This window comes from Lemur catta, chromosome 14 (assembly GCF_020740605.2).
Source record: "Lemur catta isolate mLemCat1 chromosome 14, mLemCat1.pri, whole genome shotgun sequence".
Taxonomy (NCBI): Eukaryota; Metazoa; Chordata; class Mammalia; order Primates; family Lemuridae; genus Lemur; species Lemur catta.
Window position 1 is genome coordinate 4681489 of NC_059141.1, and position 24089 is coordinate 4705577.

Sequence of the window (24089 nt, forward strand, 5' to 3'; positions counted from 1 at the left end):
CGCGTTGCTCCTCGAGAAGGAGAGAAAATCCATCCTGACATCTTAGGAAAATATTTTTGTGTCTTGTTTATGTAATGAATCCTGAGTTGACAGGTGCTTTTGGTCTCATCGAAGTGTGTGGCTTCACAGCAGAGCTGGACGCAGCTCCAGGTCCTCTTGTGCAGCAGGTTTCAAAGATGTCCCATTTTTCCTCCTGGTGGCTTGGTTGTTCTCCAGCCCCAAACTAAAAGCAAATAACCTATTAACATTCTTGCTCATCCTCCAGAAAGTTGCCTGGCTAATGAGTCTGGTAATTGGGATCCTCTTGCAGCTTGGATCTCCCTTAGGATGAAGCTGGGGGTGCAGGCATCTCTTTCTGGTCGCTGTTGTCCACAGTGGGGTCCCAATTTTCTGTCACTCACCTGCAAGAGCAGAAATAGTCACCTCTGAAATCAAACCACTCTATGGCTGTTGATGCTATGTGATACTGATTCTTGTTTAGTGGGCTTGACAACAAAACGAGTGCATAATGATCCAAAAATACTGATTTCTACCTAATGAAAGAAGTAAGTAAGGGGAGGCTGCTGCCCTTTCACACACACCCTCCTCCCTCAGGTGTCCCCAACAGCTCTTGCGCTGGCTATGGAAGGACAGGGAGTGAGGGGGGGTGCATCCTTTCACATTGAAGTCCATGTTGAAGGTGTCTGTGTTATACAACAGAGACCACCCGTGTTTGCTTACCTGGGCCAAGGTCTTAAAAAAACAAGAAAATATCATATAATAAGACCAAGATGGAACCACAGAACAAAAGGCAAAAGGCAATTCATAAAAAAGGATAGAAAGCAGGGACTTGAATCCATGTTCATGGCAGCAGCATTTGCAGTAGCCAAAAGGTGGAAGCAACGCAAATACCCACTGACGGGTGAATGGATAAGCAAACTGTAATGAATGCATCCAATGGAGCATCATCCATCTTTAAAAAGGAAGGACATTCTGAAACGTGCTAGACTTGGCTGAACCTTGAAGACATTATGCTAAGTGAAATAAGCCACTCAAGAAAGGACAAATTATTCCACTACTATGCCTGGGGGAGTCCAGTCCATAGAGCCAGAAAGTAGAATGGTGGTTACCAGGGGCTGGGGGAGGGGGAGGGGGTTAGTGTTTAGTGGAGACAGAGTTTCAGTTGTGCAAGGTGAAAAGTGCAGGGCTGGAGATGGATGGTGGTGATGGTTGCACAACATTGTGAACATGTTTAATACCACTGAACTGTACACTTAAAAATGGTTAAGATGGTAAATTTTGTTAAGTGTATTTTACCACAATTTTAAAAAAAATGAGATAAGCCATAAGAAAAAGTGGTCAAATCCACATTGCATGGAAACATCTCTCTTTCTGTGTCTCATTCTCCGGTTAGAACATGAGCTCTTCAAAGACAGGGATCCTGGGCTTCCCTCATCTCTGTTACCCCAGCCCCTAACCCGGAACCTCAGACCCGCTACGCTCTCAGCGAGCGAGTGCTGCACTGACACAGTGTCGCCATTGCCTGGATGGCAGACAGCCAAGCACGGCGCCGCAGCTTGCAGAGTGCTTTTGCATGCGTTATCGTATGTGGTCATCCTCACCGTCCTTGGGGCCGCTGGCCATACCCCGTCCTCCAGGAGAGCCCCACACTGCACCCCCACGGAAGGCAGAGCCGGGACGCCCACCCTGGACGCCAAAGTCCTGTGCTTCAGATTGCAGGGATCTCAGATTCAGCTAGAGCCCAAGCAACTACAAAATGCAGTAGACAGGCTTTTAAAACATCTTTATTATACACCGTGATTTTCTGAAAGAGATGAAAATTATATGTGAAACTGTAGATAATAACACAGTACTTTTTTCGAGGGGCTGTTATGTGACAGCACTGTACTGAGCCCACGAAAACTTATTTACTTCATTTAATCATCCCCAGCTGGGCAATGCACATGCCAGTCTTGTCTTCTCTGACAGAGGAACAGCAGCTGAGGTTATGGGCTCGTGCGAGGGTAGAGCATGAGAATGTGGTAGTGCCAAGTGTCACCCCGGGCCAGACGCCAGAACCAGGCTGCACCATGTCCACTGTCCCCGTGTACAGAGATTGGTAATATTGCAGACTCCCAGCCGTGGGCTTATTGGAAGGGTGACCCTCGGCAAGATACTTACATGAAGCTCAGCTTTCCCATCTGTACAATGGGAGCAATAACGGTGCCCTCCCCAGGAGGCCATTTTTCACGTTAAAAGAGATGATACTTGCACAGCCCGCGTGTGTCTCGTGGTGAGCGTGCAGCCGCTCCAGACGTTACGGTGTGATGGAGACGCTCACTGCACTCAGAGAGCCTTGGGAACACCCAGTGAGGGTACGTTGGCCTCTGTTTGGGAGCTGCACACAAAGGCACCGTCCACTCATACAATGACCCGTGCTATCAGTGCCTCACCAGGTGCTCTCCCTGTAAAATGGCGCATTCCACCTGAAAGGCAATGAATTATGCGATTTCTCACATCTCCCCTTTGGCCTTGGCTATAAACTTACCCTGAAGCTATGATTCATTGTGCCCGTGCCTCCTTGCGCCTACTTTGTTCAATGATTTCTCCAGCTCATTATTTTCTTTCTAAAAAATCAGTTTAACTGGTTTTTAACTGTGTTGTTAACTATAAGCTACCTCAAATTTGGCTGGGTTTAAATTACATAACAATGTTCACTCTAACTTAGTGTCAAAGACGTTTTACTAAACTGCATGAAAACCAGTTGTTCTTGTAATAGCTTGCGTGGTAAACAGACTTGTGTTGCCCAATTTTCTAGATAAGCCAGTTTGTAAAAATTGGTAACAAGTAGATTAAACAAATTAACATTGCGGTATTATCTGGATTTCTTTTAATACTAAGAAAACTTTCAAACACACTAAAATGCTGCCTGGCAAGGGGATCAGCATCACCAAAGTCAGTGAAAAATAAAGAAAGTGCTGAGAATTGGGGAGAAAGAGAAATTGCATCTGACCGTGGGCAGTGGGTGAAATAGCTCCTTGTCTCATCTCTAGCAGTGTCCTGCAGGAAACTTTCGCGTAATGCTACGCAAACTTGCTGTGCTCATCAAAGACACCTTGGGTGTCATCCTCAGAGTGGTGACCAGTGCTGCTGCTAACGAGAAGTGCCACGAGGTAGACTCACACTCCACCCCACCCCCGCCCCCGTTGCTCTGTAAACATTCCGGCGACTTCATCACATGTGGAGCTTTGAGGTCCTGCGGCCCCAGCTGGAAGGTGGGAGCCTGAGTCATTCCGAGAGTAGTTACAGAGGTGAACTGTGGCTGTTTTATCTTCCATATAACCAAACACATCCTTGTCCTTAAAAGACCTTGGAAACTGAGTAAAATGGCTTTGAGACGTCAGTGGAGCATGAGCAGACGGTCTGGGGAAGGTATGTTCTGATTTTTTCCCCACAGATATAACCCTTATCAAAACATAACACAATATACTCACTTAGTCTGTTCTCAGCCGGCACCGTGCTGGGCCCCGAGAGAAGGAGACGAATCAGACGTCCTATGAAGACCTGGTCCCCTCGGGGAGACAGACTCGTGAGCAGATCGTCACAGAGCAGTGTGACAGGGACGTGCTGTAGAGCCTGTTGGGGGCACTGGTGGGGGCTGAAACTGGTTCCCGAAAAGACACGTTCAAGGCCTGGACATAACCCCGATGCCTGTGAATGTGACCTTATGTGGAAATCGGGTCTTTGCGGGCATAATCAAGTTAAGATGAGGCCACCCTGGCCTAGGGTGGGCTCTAAATTCAATGACTAGTGTCTTTATAAGGAGAGAGAGATTTGGAGGTGCACAGGGGAGGTGCCACGTTAAGGTGCAGGCAGAGATCAGGGTGAGGCTGCCACAACCAAGGGACACGGAGAATTGCTGGCAACCACCAGGGGCTGGGAGAGGCAGGAAGGACCCTCCCCTAGAGCCTTCAGGGGGAGCATGGCCCTGCCGACACCTGGATTTCAAACTTCTGGCCTCCAGAGCTGTGGGAGAATAAATTCCTGTTGGTTTAAGCTGCCCAGGCTGTGGCAGTTTGTGGAGGCAGCACTGGGGAACCAAGGCGGGACTACACACCTCGGGGGGCGTGTGGCGTGGGGGCAGGTCAGGAAGTGCGTCTAAGAGGAGGTGATCTCAGGCTGAAGTGAGGGTGAGGAGTGAGGGGTTAGCCCGTGGGAACACTGGGACGGTGGCACCATGACCAAAGCTGCAGAGACATCCAAGCTGGCCACGTGCGGGAGTGGAAGTGGCCTTGCTTTAGGCCTCCTGGCCTGGGCTCCTTGAACTCCCAGGAGGCCCAACATGTGCCCAGGCTTCACACGTTTCCCCGAGCCCTGTTCAGGGGCAGAAATGTGTCCTTTGCATTCGAGGTTTTGAAGGAGCACATGTCCCCACGAGGTCACAAACTGGAGATGTCAAGGGGACTTGGCATGACCCTGTCAGGGGACGAGGCTGCTGGGGTCACCAGCTTGATTGTGACCTTGCCGAGCCCAGGCAGTGCAGGGAGGTTGAACTGATGCAAAGGAGCAGAGCCTCTGTTGCGGGGTCAAACCAGTCTTGGCTTTCATGGGGACGCTGAGGTGAGGGGAAGGGAGCAGTGCAGAGGGGGTGCCTCCATTTCCAGTGGGGGGTACCAGCCAAGGTGATGGCACAGGAGGAGGAAGAGGCAGGCATGAGGGGAATTGGGTGGTTCCCTTTTGAAAAAGCCATTCCAGGGGACCCGGAGGCAGCTGGCTCTAAGGCTGGTGTTTGCAGGGGGGACCTAGGCCCTGCCTTGGCCAGTTTGGTCCATATGGGTTTGGGAAGAGGGTGCAGAGGGAGAACCCATAAAGAGGTGGTCAAGGAGAGAACCCCCAAAGGAAAGACCCAGTAGCCCTTATGGGAGGCCGGCACTACGAAGACCATAGTCAAGAGTATCACATCTCACAGATGCAGTTAATTGAATTTAAATCTGAAAAGTGATTCTCTTGGAGAAACTTCCATTTTAAAATATTAAAAAGTATTTTAAAGATATGTTGAAAATTCAGAGTAAACCTTGACAACTATAAGACTAGAAATGAGGAAAGGCATTTAAAATCCAAGAAGTGGAAACTTGAGCATGCCTTGTCTGCCTCTGTGAGAGTGGAGTAGATATGAAAATACGTAGAATTACCGGACAATCCAAAGACCTGAGTGGTCATCACTTGGGTGTTACTTTGGCGAATTGATTCCCTTGGTGACAGTGCTTGTAGGGACAACTCCGGCAGTACCGGCTACAGGTGGGAATTGTGTGGTGTCAGCCACATCCTATGCTTCATTCAGAGTCCAAAGATGCTGGATTTCCCTGCTTTTGTGCTTTCCCTTACACCATTTTCGCCTTTCCCTTTGACCTCATCTTGGGCTGTGCCACCTCCTCCCACCCGCCCCCCATCTTCTCTAAATCCACCCCATCCGAAAAGGCCATTCCCAGGATCCCCTCCTCCCCCAGACTCTTGCTGGTTCCCTTGCTGGAAGGACTCTCAGTGAGGCTTATCGAGGCTGGGCTAGCAGAGCCGTGACTTTCTCATAGAGCTCTTAGGAGGAGAGGGCATCTCTCCAACCCTGTCTCTCAGCCCAAGGCCCTGCACACCCTGAGTGCTGCATAGACTCCCGCCCACGAGGCTTCCATTGCCGAAGCACACCCCTTCCTCCAGGGAGGAAACCTGGTTTCCAGAAGCACTTGGCTCAGGGCCACATGGTGTGTTTGCTTGTGGTGGCCGTAGCCTGGGAAGCAGCTCAAAGTGAGGAATGGTTTGGGACGTGCCACTCGTGCTGATGGAGACAGACACAAGGACAGTCCTTCCAACCGTCTTAGGAGAGAAAAGCTCTCGGCACAGGCCAGTGAGCTCACACGCTCTCCAGGGGCGCAGAGGACCAGTGCCGGGGGCAAACAGAACCAGCCCATAAACCAGCAATGACAGTGGCCGTAATTGGGCTGGTTTTTAATTACCTTCAAAATAAAAGTCAGCATGCTGGCTTCCATGGTGGTTTTATTCTAATTGAAGCTATTGGCAAAAAGCCTCATTTAGATCCCACACCCACAGACTAGGTGCAATTTTCTAAAAGCCGTGGAGTGGTTTCTGAATCAAAGCATTATGGTTCTCTTCTTGGAGCTTTTTGGGCTCAGACCAATACGTGTCCATGGACAGAGGTGCATGGAATGCCCTGGAAGGCTTGCTATGGCACAACGCTGAGCCCCAACCCGGGGTTCTCACTCATAGGCCTGCAGGTCAGTGAGGGGGACCCAAGAACATGCATTTTTAACAAGTTCCTCCAATGACGCTGATGCAGCTGGTCTGGGGGCCACACTTGGACAGCCCCCACTGTTAAACAGCAATGTAAGGTAAGACCCTGGCTCAGGTCGGGTTTCCAAGAAGCGTAGCCTGAGGCAGGAGTTGAGGGCATGGGGGCCTGGGGTCCTCTTCCGGAAAGTGCCCAGGAGAGAGCAGGGAAACCTAGGGGAGAGCTGAGCAAGGACGTTGCCCCAGGCAAAGTCTGGCCTTTGGTTTATGCTCTGGAGCATGAACAACAGAGCTGTCCTGGCCTTTGTATTCCAAAGCCTCACCAAGGGCTGTGTGCAGACCATTCTCAGAGTGAAGCTGTGCGCCATTGCCAGCTACCCTCCCAACCGCCGGGCAGGGCACGGACAGCACCACTTCCATGTTCTAATTTCATAGACGGGGAAACTGCCATCACTGAGTTTAAATAAATTATGCAAAGCCACAAAACTGGAATTTGACCCTGGGCTGCCGACTGCGGAGACAAAGCCCTGTCTAGCGCACATGTGCAGTTTCTCAGGGCCGGCACACCCTCCGCCAGGTCCTTTAAACCAGGGCGGTTTCCTGACGCAGTTACAACTTTACTGTTTTCGTAGATCGCCACACACATTTTTTTGATGGTGCCGTCATGTGGTTCTTCGGCTTTTGATGGCATTGGAAGTACTTTCCCATGTTGCTATACAGACTTCATAGTCATTATTTTAAAGGCCCCACATTACATCTAATGCATCGACCTCAGTCTCCTCAACTAGTCTGTGGTGGTGGGAGTAATGGTCCCGCCAAAGATGTCCGTGTCCTAATCCCTGGAACCTGTAAATACGCGACCCTACTTGACAAAAAGGACTTTGCAGATGTGATTAAGTTAACAGCCTCGAGATGGAGGGATTAGCTGGGTTATCCAGGGGGCTCAGTCTAAGCCAAGGCTCCTTATTAGAGGAAGGCAGGAGGGTCAGAGTCACAGAAGGAGACGTGACGAGGGAAGCAGAGTTAGAGTGATGTGGGTCTGTGGGCCAAAGAGCACAGGCAGCCTCTAGAAGCTTGGGAAGGCAAGGGAAAGAATTCTCCTTAGAGCTTTCGGAAAGGAACGCAGCCCTGCGGACAGCTGATTTTGGTCCGGCGAGACCTGTGTTGGACTTCTGATCTCCCGAAATGTAAGGTAGTACATTTGTGTTGCTTAAGCCCTCAGCTTGTGACTCTTTGTCACAGCAGCTGCAGAAAACTCATACACGACCCTCGCTTGTCTGATCATGGCAGTGCTCCCTCCTCCTGGCTAGAGATGAGGTGCCACCCCAGAGCTAGTTTTATTGCAGATTGTTATGTTACGGGCACTGCACTAAGGGCTAGTTAGTTACATAATTTAATCTCTTTCAGTGACACTATGGGCACTGCCATTATCTGCATCTCACAGTGAGGAACTAAGGGTGCTGAGTAACTTGCCCAAAGCCACATGTGTAGCCAGAGCTGGGATTCAGGCCCTGGGACTCTGTGGTCTGATTCCAGTGGCTTCCTGACCACTGTTGCCATAGTGAGAGTGACCACCTGTGCCTTGGGGAGGGCTGCCTTGATCCTGCTCATTGACAGTCATAACTGGTGTCAGTTACCAAACACTAACCCACACCTCATTCCTGCCTTGGTGCTTTACGTACGGTGCCCTCGGTGCACTGATGGCGAGCCTGCATCTGTGCAGGAGGGTCTGCATGGCCTGCGTTGTGTGCATGAAAAAACCCAGAGAGGGTCTGCAGCCCATCCACTGCAGGTGAGCCTGGGGCTGGGCTGATGCAGACCCAGACCCGTCCATCCCCACAGCCTGTGCTGACTCCAAAGTTCTCAACCACACAAGATGCTGCAGGACCAGAGCCAGGTGATTTCCATCTTCATCAGCTTTATTGTCAGTTCATCCTGATGCATCAACTCAGCATAGGAATCCAGGGGCCCTTTCAGGTCTTATATTTATGCTTCATGAAAAGTAATCTGTACCCATCATCTTGAATAACTGTCTCTGTCACTCAATAGTAGTCACACATGCAGGCACAGCCACATATCCAGATTAAAGCTGATGGGGCTCATTGTCACCCAAGGATGAGATGAGACATAGCCCGGCTTTGGATGGGTCATTGGTGGCCCTTGAAGTTCCCTCAACCCACGTCCCTTTAAAAATCTGCCAAACGTGAAAATCTGTAGCATATCATTTTCCCCATAAAATGCTTTAACTTACAGTCACGTGTTGCTTAAGGACAAGTTCTGCAAGATGCATTGTTAGGTGATTTTGTTGTTGAGCAAACAACATAGAGTGTACTTAAACCTAGATGGTGGAGCCCACTACACACCTAGGCTGCATGGTATAGTCTGTTACTCCTAGGCTACCAACCTGTACTAAATGCTGTGGGCAGTTATAACACAGACTATTTGTGTATCTAAATCTAAACATAGAAATACTATAGTAAAAATACCATATAAAAGATAAATGGTGCACCTGTATGTGGTACTTACCGTGAATGGAGCTTGCAGGACTGGAAGTTTCTCTAGGTGAGTCAGTGGGTGAGTAGTAAGTGAATGTGAAGGCCTAGGACATTACTGTAAACTACTGTAGACTTTATAAACATTGGATGCTTAAGCTACACTAACTTAATTTAAAAAATTAAGTGATGGCTATGTCACTGGGCAAGAAGAATTTTTAGCTCCATTATGATCCGTGGGAACACTGTCACGTATGTAGTCCATCATTGACCAAAACATCATTATGTGGTGCATGACTGTACACCTAAAAGTTTAGTGAACCCCTTGGTGAGTAGATAGGCAGGGCATTAGCAGCTGGGAGCCATCCCTTATAGCCCTTTGGAAAGTCACCTTCCCTAGAGCACCTCCACTGTGGAAGCAAATGGTGGCCCTGGGCTGTGGACACGGGTCTCAGGCTAGGCTTGCACTTGCATGCCGATTTCCATGCTCACACCGTCTCCTTGTGCTTCGTTCACGTTCCTGCATTAACAACCTGGCAAAGGCCACCGTGAGAGACCTTTGGGGTGGAGGGTGCTGACACCTGCGGCTTAAGGCTGCCTCAGTCCGCCTGGGGCCCCAGGCGGATGTCTCAGTCCCACTGGCTTCATCTGAGAGTGCTTTGTTCTTGGGAGCACTTCTCCCCGGGACTCCACGCGGTGTGCAGGGCAGGTCTGGTGGATGAGGAGGTTCCAGTGAGGTGTGGCTCCGTAGACGAGCTAGTGGACGGTGAAGCCGGACCTAGAACCCAGGTCATCCGGTCCTTGGTCCAGTGTTCTGTGCAATTCTCTTAGCCGTCCTTGTGGCAGGTGTGCATGGAGGGCACACGTGGGGGATTTTACACAATCTCACAATATTATCACCAACTTATCCTCAGATGTTCTAAAACAGTTTTCATGTTAGTGCTGCGTCGCCCACGGCCCCTCCAATAGTGGCTGCATTAAGAGACTGAATGCAAGCTGGTCTTGTATTTCAGCCTTTCTTAACTCTAGTGATGTTGGGAAATCTACAGATGAGATTCTCTCTTCTGCTGGGTGTAAATTTAGGACACTGGTGAACATGACAAGGCTAAAACTGTGCAACTATTACTGAGTCTGAGGAACATAGACGATCGTATGCAAGAAGGAATCTTGCAGCCTAATAAACTAAGAATGAACTCAGAGAGCCTAAATGGAGAGGAATGGAATGAATGAGGGAATGTTCAAGGTTTTGTCATGGCTTAGACTGTGCAGGATTCACTGTTGTCAAATATAACATGTGAGTAGGTGACATTAAATTTTATAGTAGAGTTATATATTCCATTTTATCCTTTTATGTACACTAAAAAGTAACAATATTATCTCCTCTTGCCTAGGATTACGGGACAACCACTACAGTACAAACGATCAAATTGCCCTTAAGAGTCTCCAGTCTGATGTTACAGAGAAGAAACGTCACTTCACCGAGGTAACGTATATTTCTAACTTCTAGAGTAGTCAGCAAAATGCGCCCAACCATAAAATATAATCACTGGCCTACTTGTGGTGTGATTGCATTTTATTTTGTTTAGTCAAAAATTGAATTAGTGTAGCAGAAAATCTAACCACCAATGACTAAAACTTGTTACACTGAAGTATGCACTATGTATTTATTTATTCTTTTATAATCTTCACCCACAATTGGTAAGTTTGCAGTATCATGAGAAAATATGGTGATCGATCTCAATTTTAAACCAAAATTAATCTTCTGGAAAGAAAGAGAAAGAGAGAATTACGCCATATAGCATTTTGAAGGTGGGGAAGAGGTACTTTGAAATCTAATAAACGGGTATAGGTTGTTGTACCTGCACAAAGTGTCAGCGGTCTGATATAGGAAAGAAAATTACAGGTCATATTTATAAACTGAAATGTTTCAGATTTTAGGGAACAAAAGAACTCTGTGCACAGTGGTTAATATTGTCAATTTATCACATAGTAGGCTCTGTCTAGGCAACTGACTCAATTAATCCTTCCCACAGCCCCGGGAGGTGGGTACTGTCTTATCCCTATTTTGCAGATAAGAAAACTGAAGCCTCAGTAGGTGACTTGCCCCAAATCTCACAGCTGCACAAGCTGTCTGGCTTGGAGCTTCTGTGCTTAACTTGCTCTGAGGGGCTGCGGTAGAGGAAGGCTCCCTCTAGTTAACAGAACTGAACAATATGGACTTTCTCACCTTAAAACATTGCCTAAGGTGCTATAGTTTATGAAGCGCCTGCAGTCTGTCACGGGTGGATATTCTGCCACCGGAATATCTTTTGTAATTCTAAGAGAGAGTGGAATTATAAGAATCAATCTCTCAGATTCAATAGCAAAGACACCTCTTAATTTTTTTTTTTTTATTCAAAATGCTTGTCTTGGGTATCACTTTGATTTAGCTCTGCATTTAACAAAGCTCAACCTTTCCCTCAGAGAGACCTCAGGCTCCAAATCCTACCAGATGGAGAAAGGATGCTATTTTGGGTCCTGAGATTTAGTCATCAATCTTTAAATCCCCGTCTCCGTGGAAGCACCAAGCTCACTGTCTCGAGGTGTAAAGATGGGTGGCTGCAATCAGTTTGCTCCCTGGGGCAGGGGCGGGGACCCTGGGTTGCCAGAGGAAACCAGAAAGTGAGTGGGAGGAGAGTGGATCATTGAGAGCCGTCCCTGGGAGGAGATGTCACTTAGGAGGGGACGAGATGGAGCTGGGGAGGGCCGTGGAGGTGATACCGCTGAGGTCGGTTGCTATTCTTCTTAAGAAAGATACCAACTGACAATCTTTCCCACCTGTTTTTCACACTGAGCTGGCAAATTTTGGCATTTTCCTCTGGCTGTCAAAATTAATGAGAGTCTGGTCACTAATGATGATACAGATCTTTGGGGCCATGTGGCTGGATCCCTGTAACACTCACACATGTACACACCCACACTCGGTCATTACCTGTGACGGAGTTAAACAGCGCCTGGAAATCGTACCTCCTGAACACTTGCTCTGGAATTATCTGGATCACCTAATTGGTCAGTAGTGTGACTTTCACATTTCCCTCCTAACTTGGAGCTTTTAAAGCTTGTCCCTGCGTGTGCTACGAGGCTGCCGTAAGATGATGAAATGCATGGACGGATGCCCTGCCTTTGTAACTGCCATAAATCTGCGCCTCTCCCCCCGAGCCTGCGCAAGATTGATCGCCCTCCCTTCCAAAATGCAGTGAAGCTGTGGCAATGATATGAGGGCTCCTCTGCTGCCAAATGATTATTTAAAAGGAGTGAAATATGAAAGAGTTCTCTTCTTTAAAAAAAAAAAAAAAGCTTAATTTCCTCATAATAAAAGTAATGGCGACCCCTTGTAGAAACTTAGAAAAATACAGAAATATATAAATAACAAAATACTTATAGGTATATTTTCCCTTATTTTTCCCATGTATTTTTAACATAAAACTATAACACATATCAACTTTTATAGCCCTCTCATATTACATAATATCCTGTTAGAAGCAATTTCCTGTGTCATTTAAATTATTTGTAATTTTTAATTTCTGTTAAATATAAGATGCAGTTATACATACCATGATTTACTTACCCAGTCCCCCTTTTTAAAAAAAAAAAACAGTGATTCTTGATGGTTGCCGGGGGCTGGGGGGAGAGAGAATGGGAAGTTATTGTTTAATGGGTATAGCGTTTCAGGTTTACAAGATGAAAAGAGTTCTGTTAATGGATGGTGGTGATGGTTGTATAACATCATGAATGTATTTAATACCACTGAATTGTACACTTAAAATGGCTAAGATAGCAAATTTTATGTAGATTTTATCATAAGAAAATAATTGGGGGAAAATGACTCTTTCTGGTTTTTCACTGCTATATATTACACAACCTCTACTCTTTAGTAACTGCATGAACAGACAAAAGTTTCACTACGGAAAGTGAGAAGAGCTCAGATTTTTCCATTTGTCTTAAAACTGTCTTTCCCCGTTGCTACGTACCAGAGTGGGTGCGTGCATTAGAAAACGCTCTTTCATTCAGGATAAAATGCCACTAGGCTGACAGGTGACCTAGTGATGATGATCTCAGGTCGACCAAGCAGGGGAAGGCAGGTTTGCAGCAAATGTGGGGGTGCATGTACCCAAAGAGTCTGTCGGCAAAGACAGTTGCAGGTTGGGTAGCAGCGATGGGGGAGAGTATGGTTTCGAGGTAGAGATTGGCTGAGACGCTCGTTCTCTGGAGGCAGGAATAGCTGCAGGGATGGAGGTCCCCTCCCTCCAGCGGCTCAGGACCTGAGTTCTCTGATTATCCACTGCTGGCCTCTTGTTTCAATTAATGAAATTATGCCCTTCTTACTACTATCTCTTAAGCCACAAATATAAAGTTAAAAACAATCAATAAAAAGCATAAACTACGAAGGCAGTTACCAGCACTACAAAATCATGTCTGAAACATTTAAAAGAAATCAGTATCTCAAAGCAGCATCTATGAGAAAGAAAATGTAAAATCTGTGCTGTGTGGTGACGGTTGGGAAGAGGATGGTTCACTACCAAAGCAAGGCACAAAACCCAGCTAATCACCTGACCTCTCTCCGACTCGAACATTCTACTTTAAATAGATGATTTCCTTCTTCCTTTCAAACCAAATCTTATGTCAGTTTATTTTAGATGAAAGGAATCTCTTTGCAAAGAGATCGTTTAGTTAACCCAGTATAAAAGGCAGATGGAGTGTCACCCTGAAATAGCTTAATTTGGGAAGATATTTGATGTAAAAGATGTAATTACTTTCTAAAGAAAATTTGCCCAGTTTTAAAAGTAGTAGGCTAACTTAGGAACATTAAATAACCCCTCTTTCTCATCTCTTTCTTGATTTCCCAAACCCAGAAGACAGATTGGGCACAAAGTGATATATCGTAGTCTGTTATGGGCTGAATTTCACCCCCAACCCCTATCTAAAAATAAATTCATTTGTTGAAGTTCTAACCCCTGGGGCTCCCTCAGAATGTGACTGCCTTTGGAGAGAGGGTCTTCAAAGAGGTGATTACAGTAAAGTGAGTTCATCAGGGTGGGCCCTATCCGATCGGGTAAGATTGTAAGAAGAGAAGAGGAGGACCCAGACGTGAGGCAGAGGGAAGCCCTGGGAAGAAGCTGGGCATCTGCCAGCCGGGGAGAGATGCCTCAGGAGAAACCAACCCTGCCAATGTCTTCAGCTCAGACTTCCATTTTCTGGAACTGAGAAAATAAACTTCTGTTATTCTAGCTGCCCACGCTGTGGCACGTTGTTATGGCTGCCCTTGCAAACTAATACAGAATTTTAGGAGGTTGGGTCTTATCTTTAATTATTTGAAGGGTCTCACTGAGGAAACAGGATTTGATAAATGGGCCGCACCAGGGAGTTATGTGTACTGAAGGGCAAAGTGCCCACCAGTGTTTCCTTTCTAAGTTCTCTCAGGTTGTTGTTTGGGGCTTCGGTCAGAGCCGAGTCTACATGCTGAAAAGAACATAGCACCTGACACATAGTAGGTGCCCCAAAAAATGTCAGATAGGTAAATAAACAAACGGTTTGATTGTGGCTGTGTTATGAGTAATAGGATTTGCACCTAAAAATTATAGTAATTCTACATTTCCATCAACAAAATTTCAATGTATTGGATATGTAATAAGTTATTTCTACTTATGCAATTCAGATAAACTTGAATGCATTCATTGTAAATTCCACTGAAATGTGGTATAACTTTGGGGTGGGCACCCCTTCCTGCTCCCTGGGTGGGATCATGTCAGATCATACCTGATTGCTACTGTGTCGTAGGAAGAGTAACACCCATGGCTGCATCAGGTGCTCATATTTTGAGAGGCAGTTTCATATACCTCCTCTTTTTTGATCTCTCCATTTTCCCTGAGAGATAAAGAGGGAAAATGCATGTTTCTTTGGAACTGGGCATTCATCAGCATTTGTCCCCTCGGGAGCAGCCTCACCCTGACATACAGAGGGGCTCCAGGGCTTCAGACATAATTCAAATTCATGCCATTCATTATTGCTGTGCCCTCATCCATTTGCATCTGACAGAGGCAAAATCGTAGTTATACTTGCCAGGCCCCAGGTAATGAAATGGTGGCAGATTCCTTATCCCATCCTTTGGGCTTCTAGGTCCTTCTAGGGTTACACTCACACCTGAAACCCCCCAGCACAGCCCCAGGGCATCCCTCAGCACCTGCAGCCAGGTCAGCATTATCAGAGTCAGGGGCTGTTCCAGGTTTAGAAGACATTCGTTCATTCCTAGCAAGACACCCCTTGCTTATACCAAGGCCAAGGCTCTCATGGGATCGGGGTACCCTCTTAATGTCAAACACCACAGTATGAGGAAGCCTGGAGTTTCCACAAGAATCACCCCAGTTTTCTCCTTACTCTGCTGCTGTGGAAGCCAAGGCCCTGTCCAAGGTCCTGTAGCCAGCGTGGGCACCCCAGGCTCAGGCTGGCCGCCAGGCAACCTAAATCCTAGCCCAGAATCCTTTCCACCATGTCTGTGCAGAAGAATCATCTGGGGGCTGGTTAAAAATAAAAATTCTGAGCTTTAACTCCGTAAATCTCTATGCAACCTAGGTCCAGGGAGGGAGGGGTCTAGAAATCTGCATTTTTTTTTACCCCCATCCAGGTGTTTCTATGCAGGTCGTCACTGGTGCTGACTTTGGGAAACAGCACACTATAAAATAAAACCGATCCTGCAGTTTCCAAGATGGGTATTTGTTTTTTCCTTCAAAGATCAGTGTCAAAGGAGTTCCTACTGAGTATGATTATGCACCTCGTAGGGTGCATGGGAACAATTATTATCGGAACTAAATTTAACTAAAATAGGAGGGACTGCGTACCAAGTGGAATAGGCGCCAGGTGCACTTCAGTTTTCTCATGCGGAGACTGCAGCGATAAATAATGCCCTTGGGGCAGTGGTGGGAGAGTGCCTCCGAACCACAAGGCTGCCTGCTGGGACCACGCTGGAAGCTTTAAAACATGCTGATGCCTGGGCCTCCCTCCCCAGGGATTCTATTTTAACTGTTTGGGGGTGAGGCCTGGGCATTGGAGTTTGGACGAGCTCCCAGGTGGCTGAGACCTGCTGGGGAGGAGGCCCCTATCTCTAATGGGCTCCGGGCAGAGCCTGGCCTCTAGAGAGTGGTGCACAGTGCGAGCTCAAGTGTGAGGTGGCAGTCCAGCTGAAAGGGAAGGCTCATGTCCCCATTCTTGACTCAGTGCTACTGCATTGACCATCTGCTTTTTGGAAAAATGTAGCCAGGGATATTTTTATCTTTTAAAAAATGAAGTAAATTTTAAAATGACTCTCCTATCTGGTTTTTTTTTTTTTCCTCTTTGCTCATCTCCTGTTAACTTTTGAATTGGCGACGTCCCATATATCTTTTTTAAAAAATCCACATATAAGATGATGCAAATGATCATGAAAAACAAACCAACCATCTTCCCATGCCTGACAGTGAGGACACAAAGCCCCTCGGGTGGCTAAGATCACACACACTGGTCCTATGGCCATGTGGACCTGCAGTGTCAAATGTCCAGCTAGCGGAGAACATTCAGTTACTTGAGTAAATGAATATTAATCAGGCCCTGAAGAAAAGAAAAATGCCACCATGTTTGTGTATCACATCTTTGGAAAAGTATATACCCTGCTCCCAACACAAGCAGGCCCTGTCCCTTCAAAAGTGTTTTCTTTAGAAAACCAGCAACCTCATGAATCCATCTGTGTTTCTCAAAGTGTGCTGCTCTGATCACCTACATCAAAATCACAGGGATGTCGGTTAAAATGCAGATGCCTGGGCCCCACCTGTGACCCACAGAATCAGAATCTGGAGCCTGTGGCAGTGATATCCTGGGTGAATCTCATGCACGTTGGGGTGTGAGATCTGCTGCTCCAGGCACCGAGCCCCCCAGTTACGCCTTCAGACTTCCAAAGCAAAAGGTCCCGTGCAAGCAGCAGGGGCCTGGAAGCTGCGGATATCCCAGTATGACTTTGGATCCTGTGCAGCTCCAGGCAAGGGTTCACTTTAAGCCCATATAACAACATCAAAATGGGGGCCCAGGACCTCGTTAGCATCCCCTAAGTGCTGGGGTATAGTCAGTCTCCTGTGTCATTTTCTGTGGCACTTTCTACATAAACATAATAAAAACAAAATGAGGGCAGAGGAGGTTCTTCCTGGTCTTGACCTGGTTAGATGCTTTATTAAAAATCATAACACTATTTTGGACACACTAACAATTTGCTGCTAGGACGTATAATCTGCTGATTAGAATGAAACACCTTGATTATTTAAAATACTCGTCAAAAACTCATGCAACTGGTCACTGAAACACAGCAACACTGCATCTGTCTCGGTCTACCCCCCAACCCCAGTTCTGACAAGTGAAATCATCTGATTGTCACCGTTTTCCTCTGGGCAAGCTTGCACGCTTGGGCCTTTGGTTTCCATTGTTTTGCTCTCAGGACTTTGATTCCTGTGATGCCAGGCGGCAGGGAGCGATGGGACAAGAGTCTGCACCAGCAGCGGTGGAGGACCTCGAGGGGGACTCAGGCAGGGAGGGCGTCCAGTAACCGCACTCACTGTTTCCTTGCAGTCATGCTGATGCATTTCCCACATAAACCTGCACCCCAAATCCAGCCCACTTCCAGAATTCTGTCTTTTCTCTCTATCGAGGCTGTGAACCTGCATTTGAGGGTGCCGGGCCTTGGTGGAGGTGATTATCTGAAACAGACGATCCCCCATCAGCACATCATTAAATAAACTAAGAATAGACACCCAGTGAGAAAACCAGTTCAGCTGTCAGGCCAATGTTTCCAGAATGTGCAACTTTTCATAAACAGATCTGGGTTTCCCGCCCCTTCTGAATGCTCAGGGACGGTGTCAGGTGTGCAGTAAGAAGCTGTGGACAAGAACGTCTGAGTGCCATGAACCAAGTTCCCTGGCATCCCGGTGGTCCTCGCAAGACAGTTCACTGCCTGTTTTACAATGGGCTGCTTGAATAATCCAGATCTTTTTCCATTTGCAGGGGACTCTGGCATCGCAAAACACAAAAATGATTTCCTCCATAGTCATCTCCCAGCTGATTGATGAGAACAAGTCAAGAGACAGCGGGGCCGTGCTGCCCCTGCCGTGCGAGGTCTCTCTGCCTCCTGCACGTCAGCTGAAGCAATCTTTGGCTAATCGCACCGGAGTCAACATTCACAGGGTGTTTGCTTTACTCCCCGGCAGATTAGGAATTCCCACCCTGGCAGATGAGCGAGGACCTGAGAGAGAACTGCCGCCCAAAGAGGAGAACCCATGTGGTGGCCCCCCAAAAGGGTTTGCATCCATCACCATCACAGCCAGGCGTGTGGGCCCCCCGGCCAGCACCCTGGTGTGGGGGACTGTTGGGGGCCCGCTGTGTCCCAGGTGCAGGGCCCAGGACCCCCTGCTCCAGGACCCCCCGGCTCTGGCCCAGAGTGCCCACCCACAGCGGCACACAGCGTTCTCCAGAAACGGCTCCGTGGTGAGGCTGCAGGTTCCTGAGACCCACACACAGCTGTGTGAGGGACACGAGTACTGGGTCACCCATGTGGACGACAGAGAGACCAGGTTTTCTTCAGACGCCCCGCCGTCGGGCAAGGGCCCGCTGGTGTTCAGTTCCTGTGTCCACCTCGGGGTGTCTCGGCCGTGCCCGAATTCAGTCTACTACTCAGACAAGCCTCTCTCCGTCCCCACTGAGCAGCCTCAGCTTGCCGGCCCCCAGATGCACAGATCCGTCCTGTCGCTCACCCTCAACTGTAGTTCCCACAGGTTGACAGCAGATGGGGCAGATGGCCTGGCGAACGGAGAGCCAATAGGCAGGGCCCTGAAGCCCCAGCTCACGGAGGGAAGCCAGGGCCTAGGCCTGCGCTGGAGCCCAGGTGGACAAGAAAGTCGCTTGAAGGAAAACCCGTCATTGGGGCGGGTGCATCTGGAGACCGGCACCTGCCCTTGGAGCAGCTCCCCTCCGCTGGGAAACACAGAGTCTGCAGATGTGGGAACTACCCAGGTCACTGTAAGAAAAGGGACAGAGGACCACTCGACACGTTGTCACCCCAGCGGCCGTGCCAACCAGCTCTCCATTCACATTCCTGGCTGGAGTTACGCAGCAGGTGAGTGGCACGTCCATCCAAAAGGGGGTGATGGCTGAGCACGCCCTGCCTGGGTGGGCCTAGCGTGGGCTTCTGCTACGGAACATACCACAGAGGCATTTCTCAGTAGAGTCGCTTTTGACCCGCTCTGCTCGAAGCTGACAACGGCTAGCTCCGTGTCGTCATATGAGTGCGCAAATTTTCTTTGATAAGACTGTTGTAGATTATGAGAGACCTTCCCTCAAATTCTTGTTCCCCGTCGTTCCAGACCGTATGTAATGAGTAAGAAACGATCGCCCCCACAGAAAGTCAATATACACAGTGCCCGAATCGCGTTCTGAAACAGGAGGAGAACAAAATGCCATCTACCCCCAGATGTTTCATCTCTCTGGTGCCAAACATCTGCACGTTTGCAAGTGTTCAGAATTCCGTACTTTTTACTTTTCAATCACATAGTTGGTATTTATGAGTTAGTCTCATAAATAGCATAAAATCCTTGACCACAAAATTCCATAGTGGAGTATATATGTGTGAGACTGCATGTGAGTGTGTGTGTGTGAGTGTGTGTGTGTGGTAATTACAGGGCATTTTCTAACTGAGGCAAGTGAAGGACTCTCCGTGCCAGACTGTTTCTCTCTCTGTGGTTGTGTCTTCTGGGGCAACGTGGCCCAGATGTGCTGCTGCTTCCAGGGCCAGGCAGAATTCCCCAGGGGGGCTGCCCTGGGGACCCCCCACCTTTCTTGGGGAATGGGAAGGGAAGGGCGGGCCTTTTTTGCAGGAGAGACACCAGATCTCATTCTTTCTCTCTATAAACTTCTGATTTTCAACTTTACTTTCTATGAGAGACTCTGGTGTATGAATTTGTGGCTTTCCATTTGGAGAAAATATTTAAAGATAATAGTAGTAAAATTGAAAATGCAGTATATGAATAATAATTTTATGGTATAATTTTGTCCATTAAAGCTTTATTAATTAATAAAAATGACTATAAAACATTTAAAGTATAATGTGCATAGAAATGTTAACTGATGTAATTAAGTTTTACAAGTGTACATATATTGAAGGCTCAGAGACTTTGAAGGCAATTCTGACATGGCTTTCAGACTGATCACACCATTGCGATGCCTGAGTCTTGCAGACGTATGTGGCCATCAGCGTTTCCAAGAGAAACCCCACTTCAATATTTAAAGAGATTGCTTGAGCTAAGCACTTCATCTTCCATGTTGATGAAGGTTCTAGAAATACACAGCCTGCATGGTTGTTGCTACCCTGGTTGAAGTACATCCTTGTCTTTACGCCGTGTCTCATGGTGTGAAACAACAATTTGGATTTATAGAGCTTTCCACCAAAGTCTCTTTACAAACAACTAGAGCCAGATCTCAAACATTCGTCTCAGAGGAGAGGAGCAAGAGTGCAGAAAACTCCTCTGATTCAGTTTTTGGCTTTGGTGCAGAGAGCGTTTTTGATTGTGACTTTATGAAATGACGACTCCTGTAAAGGATTTTCTTAGGCAAATAGTGTAAGTTAATTTTACATCCCGGGAGCCAACATCACTCAGAATAACCACACATCCCAAAGATTCGCATGTGGAGCACATGAGCGGCTCTACATCATGAGGCCTCATTCTACTGTTTGAGGAAAGAGACATTCCCAGAGGCCAGGGGAGCCCTGAACACCTTCTTTTAGAGTAGCTGATCTGTTCTTTCCAGCTCAGTGAATGTGGACAAGAGACATTCTCTGGGCTTATTTTCTTCCTCTGGGTGGACTGGGTGTTCTTGAAGGTTCCTTCAAGTTTTAAAAAAAAAACCTCTGCTCTATTTGCTTAAGGGGTGATCTAGGCACCTGGACCCCTCAGTCACAAAGTGCAAAGCCACAGAGCCTTCGTGTCCACCGACTGGGGCACACTCATACGTACACACGTACCCTTGTGCTGTGTGCTCTCTCACTCGGAAGCTAATTTTCAGCGGACTGTTCTTCTCAGGTGACAAGAAGGCATTTCTGTCCAGGCTGTAGAATTCTTGCCTAAAATTTCCAAGGACAGCTCGTTGACGCTAATGACCACAGTCTGTCCTACAATAATCTGCACGATGTTTCGGGGTGGGCTCTCTGACCTTCAGTCTTGACGGAGACTTTCTAGCCTTAATGCAAGGGCTTTCAGACCATGGCAGTGCTCATTAAAACTCAGGGGAACTGTTTATATTTTCCTGTCTGAAACTGGAGTCTTATCTGAGGCATTCTTGACAGCCTCCTGTGGTTGCACATGCTATTAGCAGTCTTCAGACTTCATAGTTGCTGAATCCGACTCTTTTTATCTGGGTTCCAAAATACCTCGTGAGCGGGATCCACTGTAGGCTGACTCGCTGACATCTGGTTGCCTGGTAGGTACAGCCCAAGAGATTCTACAAACCTCTGCAAGGCAAGTTTAGCACTAGTCATTGGGTCATTGGAGAGAAAGTCCTACAAATTGCATTGTTGAATGAGCCTCCAGGTTATATACCCAGAAAGATTACTAAGATTAGGGAAAATAGGATACTTAACACACATGCAGTACAGATAGGTCGTGTCTACTGAGACAGCATTCCAGCAGGCACGTGGGTACCTGCTCTCCTTTCCGGGGCTTGAGGATTTGGGAATTGCTTCTTTCTTTGCTCACCTCCTCTGTCCCTGCATGTTTTATCTTTTCGTCTCTACTGTTGGAAAACATTCTGGTAGCACCATGCGGGAGGCCATTGTACAAATCCCTGTGTCTATTATAGGAAAACATTGCATCACCATTATTGTCGCCATCATCAGCAGCAGCAGCAGCATCACTATCATCATCTTATCCATAACCACAACATTATGTTCTGGGAATCCCAGGTGCCAGGCCCTGGACTACATCCATTAATTTGAATTATTCAAATCATCTGTAAAAAGAGTATCATTATCCCTATTTTGCAGACATGACAAATGAGTCTTGAAGATAAAATGATTTGCCCAAATCCATGTGGCCATTAAATGCCAGAGCTGTGTATTGGGACCTGCTGTACCCTTCTCGGTGACAGCCCTGCACAGAGCAGTTAGGATGGTGACTCAACAGCAGGCCTGTTCTCTGCTGTCACTGCCAAAGATGGTAATCAGAGACTGCTCGTGGACATGTGGCGCGATCCCAGTATTTGGTGGCCAGTTACGCTGCTAAACTCTATTAGCAGAGCGAACTATAAGTTAATTTCTGATGGGATGTAATAAACCATGTCATTTGATGCAGTTAAAATTTATTGGCTTGGAAATCCTTCCCAGACTGAGATCCAGTTCTTCGTGGTGTTCTAGGGGATATACAGTATTGATCCAAATGGTTCCCTCCTCACCGAATGTGCATGCCTGAAACACTATTGACTTAGACACATTACTCCCTGCCAATTTTATTTTGCATCTGTGGCCTAGATCTGAAGCTTGCCCCCTTTCCTGAGACATCCAAGTAGATGGAGCAAATGTTCTGATGTTGCTAGATGCCATGGGAGACGAGACTGGTGAACACTGTGCGCTCACTCCTGTCAGCCCCATGCGTTCATGTCTACTCTGGGCGCACCATGTTGGAACATCCTCAGGCAGTGCCCATGTGCTGGTGTCATTGGTCTGAGAAGGCCCAGTGGAGTTTAGTACCACTAGTGAACAAAAATGTGGAAGACTGGAAGAAATCCCTGCCAGGTCTCCAAATGAGTGCTGTGTCCACTTGTGTTTAGATGTCATGTTCAGCCCGTTAATAGTGAATGAGATTCATTTCACTCATACTACTCACGGGAAGGTAACACACATGTCCACATGCCAGGCCCACCCGTGAGGGGCAAGGCTGCATTAGACTCAGCTCCCCAGCCCAGGAGGACTTCTTACTAGAGGGGCCAGAGGATATTTGAGAAATCTTTATTTTACAAATGTGATTTTTTTTTCTTTAATGATCTAGAACTGAGGTCAGCAACTTTTTTTTTTTTTTTTTTGGTAAAGGGTCAGATAAACCAGGGAGTGTTAGAATCAGCTGGAGAATGAACAAGAAACTTGGACTCCTGGTAATTAGCAACAGCTAGAGGGCAGGCATGAGGAAACTACGGCCAGGAGGCAAAATCCAGCCCTCTGCCTGCTTTGTAAATAAAGTTTTATCAGAACACAGCAATGTTTATTTATTTACACATTATTCTGTGGCTGCTTTCACACTGCACTGTCAGAGTTGAGGAGTTGGGACACTTTGAGTGGTTGTGGACCTTGGGCCTACAAAGCCAAACATCACTGCTATCTGCATGCGACCTTCTGTCCAAGGCTCTCTGGGTGACCTCGGGCAGGTCACTTTCCCGCAGGGTCTCTTCATCTGTGGGATGAGCGATGTGGCCCTGATTATCTTATGAACTCTTCTCTCCTCATTTGTTATTCATTGGGGGGGCTTGTGGTTTTTTGTCCCAGGAGTTGTCAGAAAAGCCTGATTTCACGTTGATTCTCAGGATGTTGAGGAGTGATGCTCAGAGTCAGAGGGGAGGGCTCTCTTTCTCGGCCTCCTTGCCCTGCGTACTCTGGGTTCTCCCCACCTCTTCTGTCCCTTCCCAGCTCTCTCTGACCCTCTTCCCATCCCCACTGCAGGTGCCACTGCAATTCGACCGTGGCCTCCAGCTCGCCCACCTCTTTCCACATCAGCAGCAAGATCAGGCACTTCTGTGTCACTCACCATCGTCACTCAGTGGCTGGGGCACATGTCCTGCCCTGGCACCTCCTGCTAGCACCTAGACAGCCTCCTGCACTCATCTGACATGGATGTGTCAGCCGTGGCACCAGGCACCAGGCTCATCTCTGGTTCTGTGGTGCTGAAACAAAACTCAGATATGGTCTTCTCACTATGCAGGTTGCAATCTTTTAATGTTATGCTCGATGTTTCATAGAGGTCATTGTTCTTCTCGCGGACGGCATGTTCCCGGGGGCAGGACCCAAGTCTGAGCCATTGGTATTAACCCCTCCACACCCATCAGAGAGCCACGGAGCACAGAGTGGGCGCCCTGGCCCTGTGTGCTGGGTGGAGGGAAGGTTATGCTGACAACCTAACAAAGCCCATGCTGATGTCAGCGCCACCTACGTGCATGTCCTTCTGCACACACCTCTCCCTGTGTGCACACCTGAAACCTCTCCGGCAAAGAAAGGGTGGGGAACCATGTGAG

At 47.6% G+C, this 24089-nt stretch overlaps 1 protein-coding gene across 4 annotated transcripts in view; it reads left to right on the forward strand.

The window, feature by feature from the left end:
• Positions 1-24089, forward strand: part of C14H10orf90 (chromosome 14 C10orf90 homolog) — a 192514-nt gene that overhangs the window by 110420 nt on the left and 58005 nt on the right. For 2 of the 4 annotated variants that reach the window (XM_045567777.1, XM_045567778.1), the window contains exons 3-4: positions 10163-10254; positions 17829-18936. In XM_045567777.1, the coding sequence (XP_045423733.1) occupies positions 10163-10254; positions 17829-18936 (1200 nt within the window). Of the gene's footprint in view, positions 1-3389; positions 3412-10162; positions 10255-17828; positions 18937-19605; positions 19784-24089 lie in introns of those variants that run through there. The other 2 variants (XM_045567781.1, XM_045567779.1) reach the window with 2 other exon arrangements.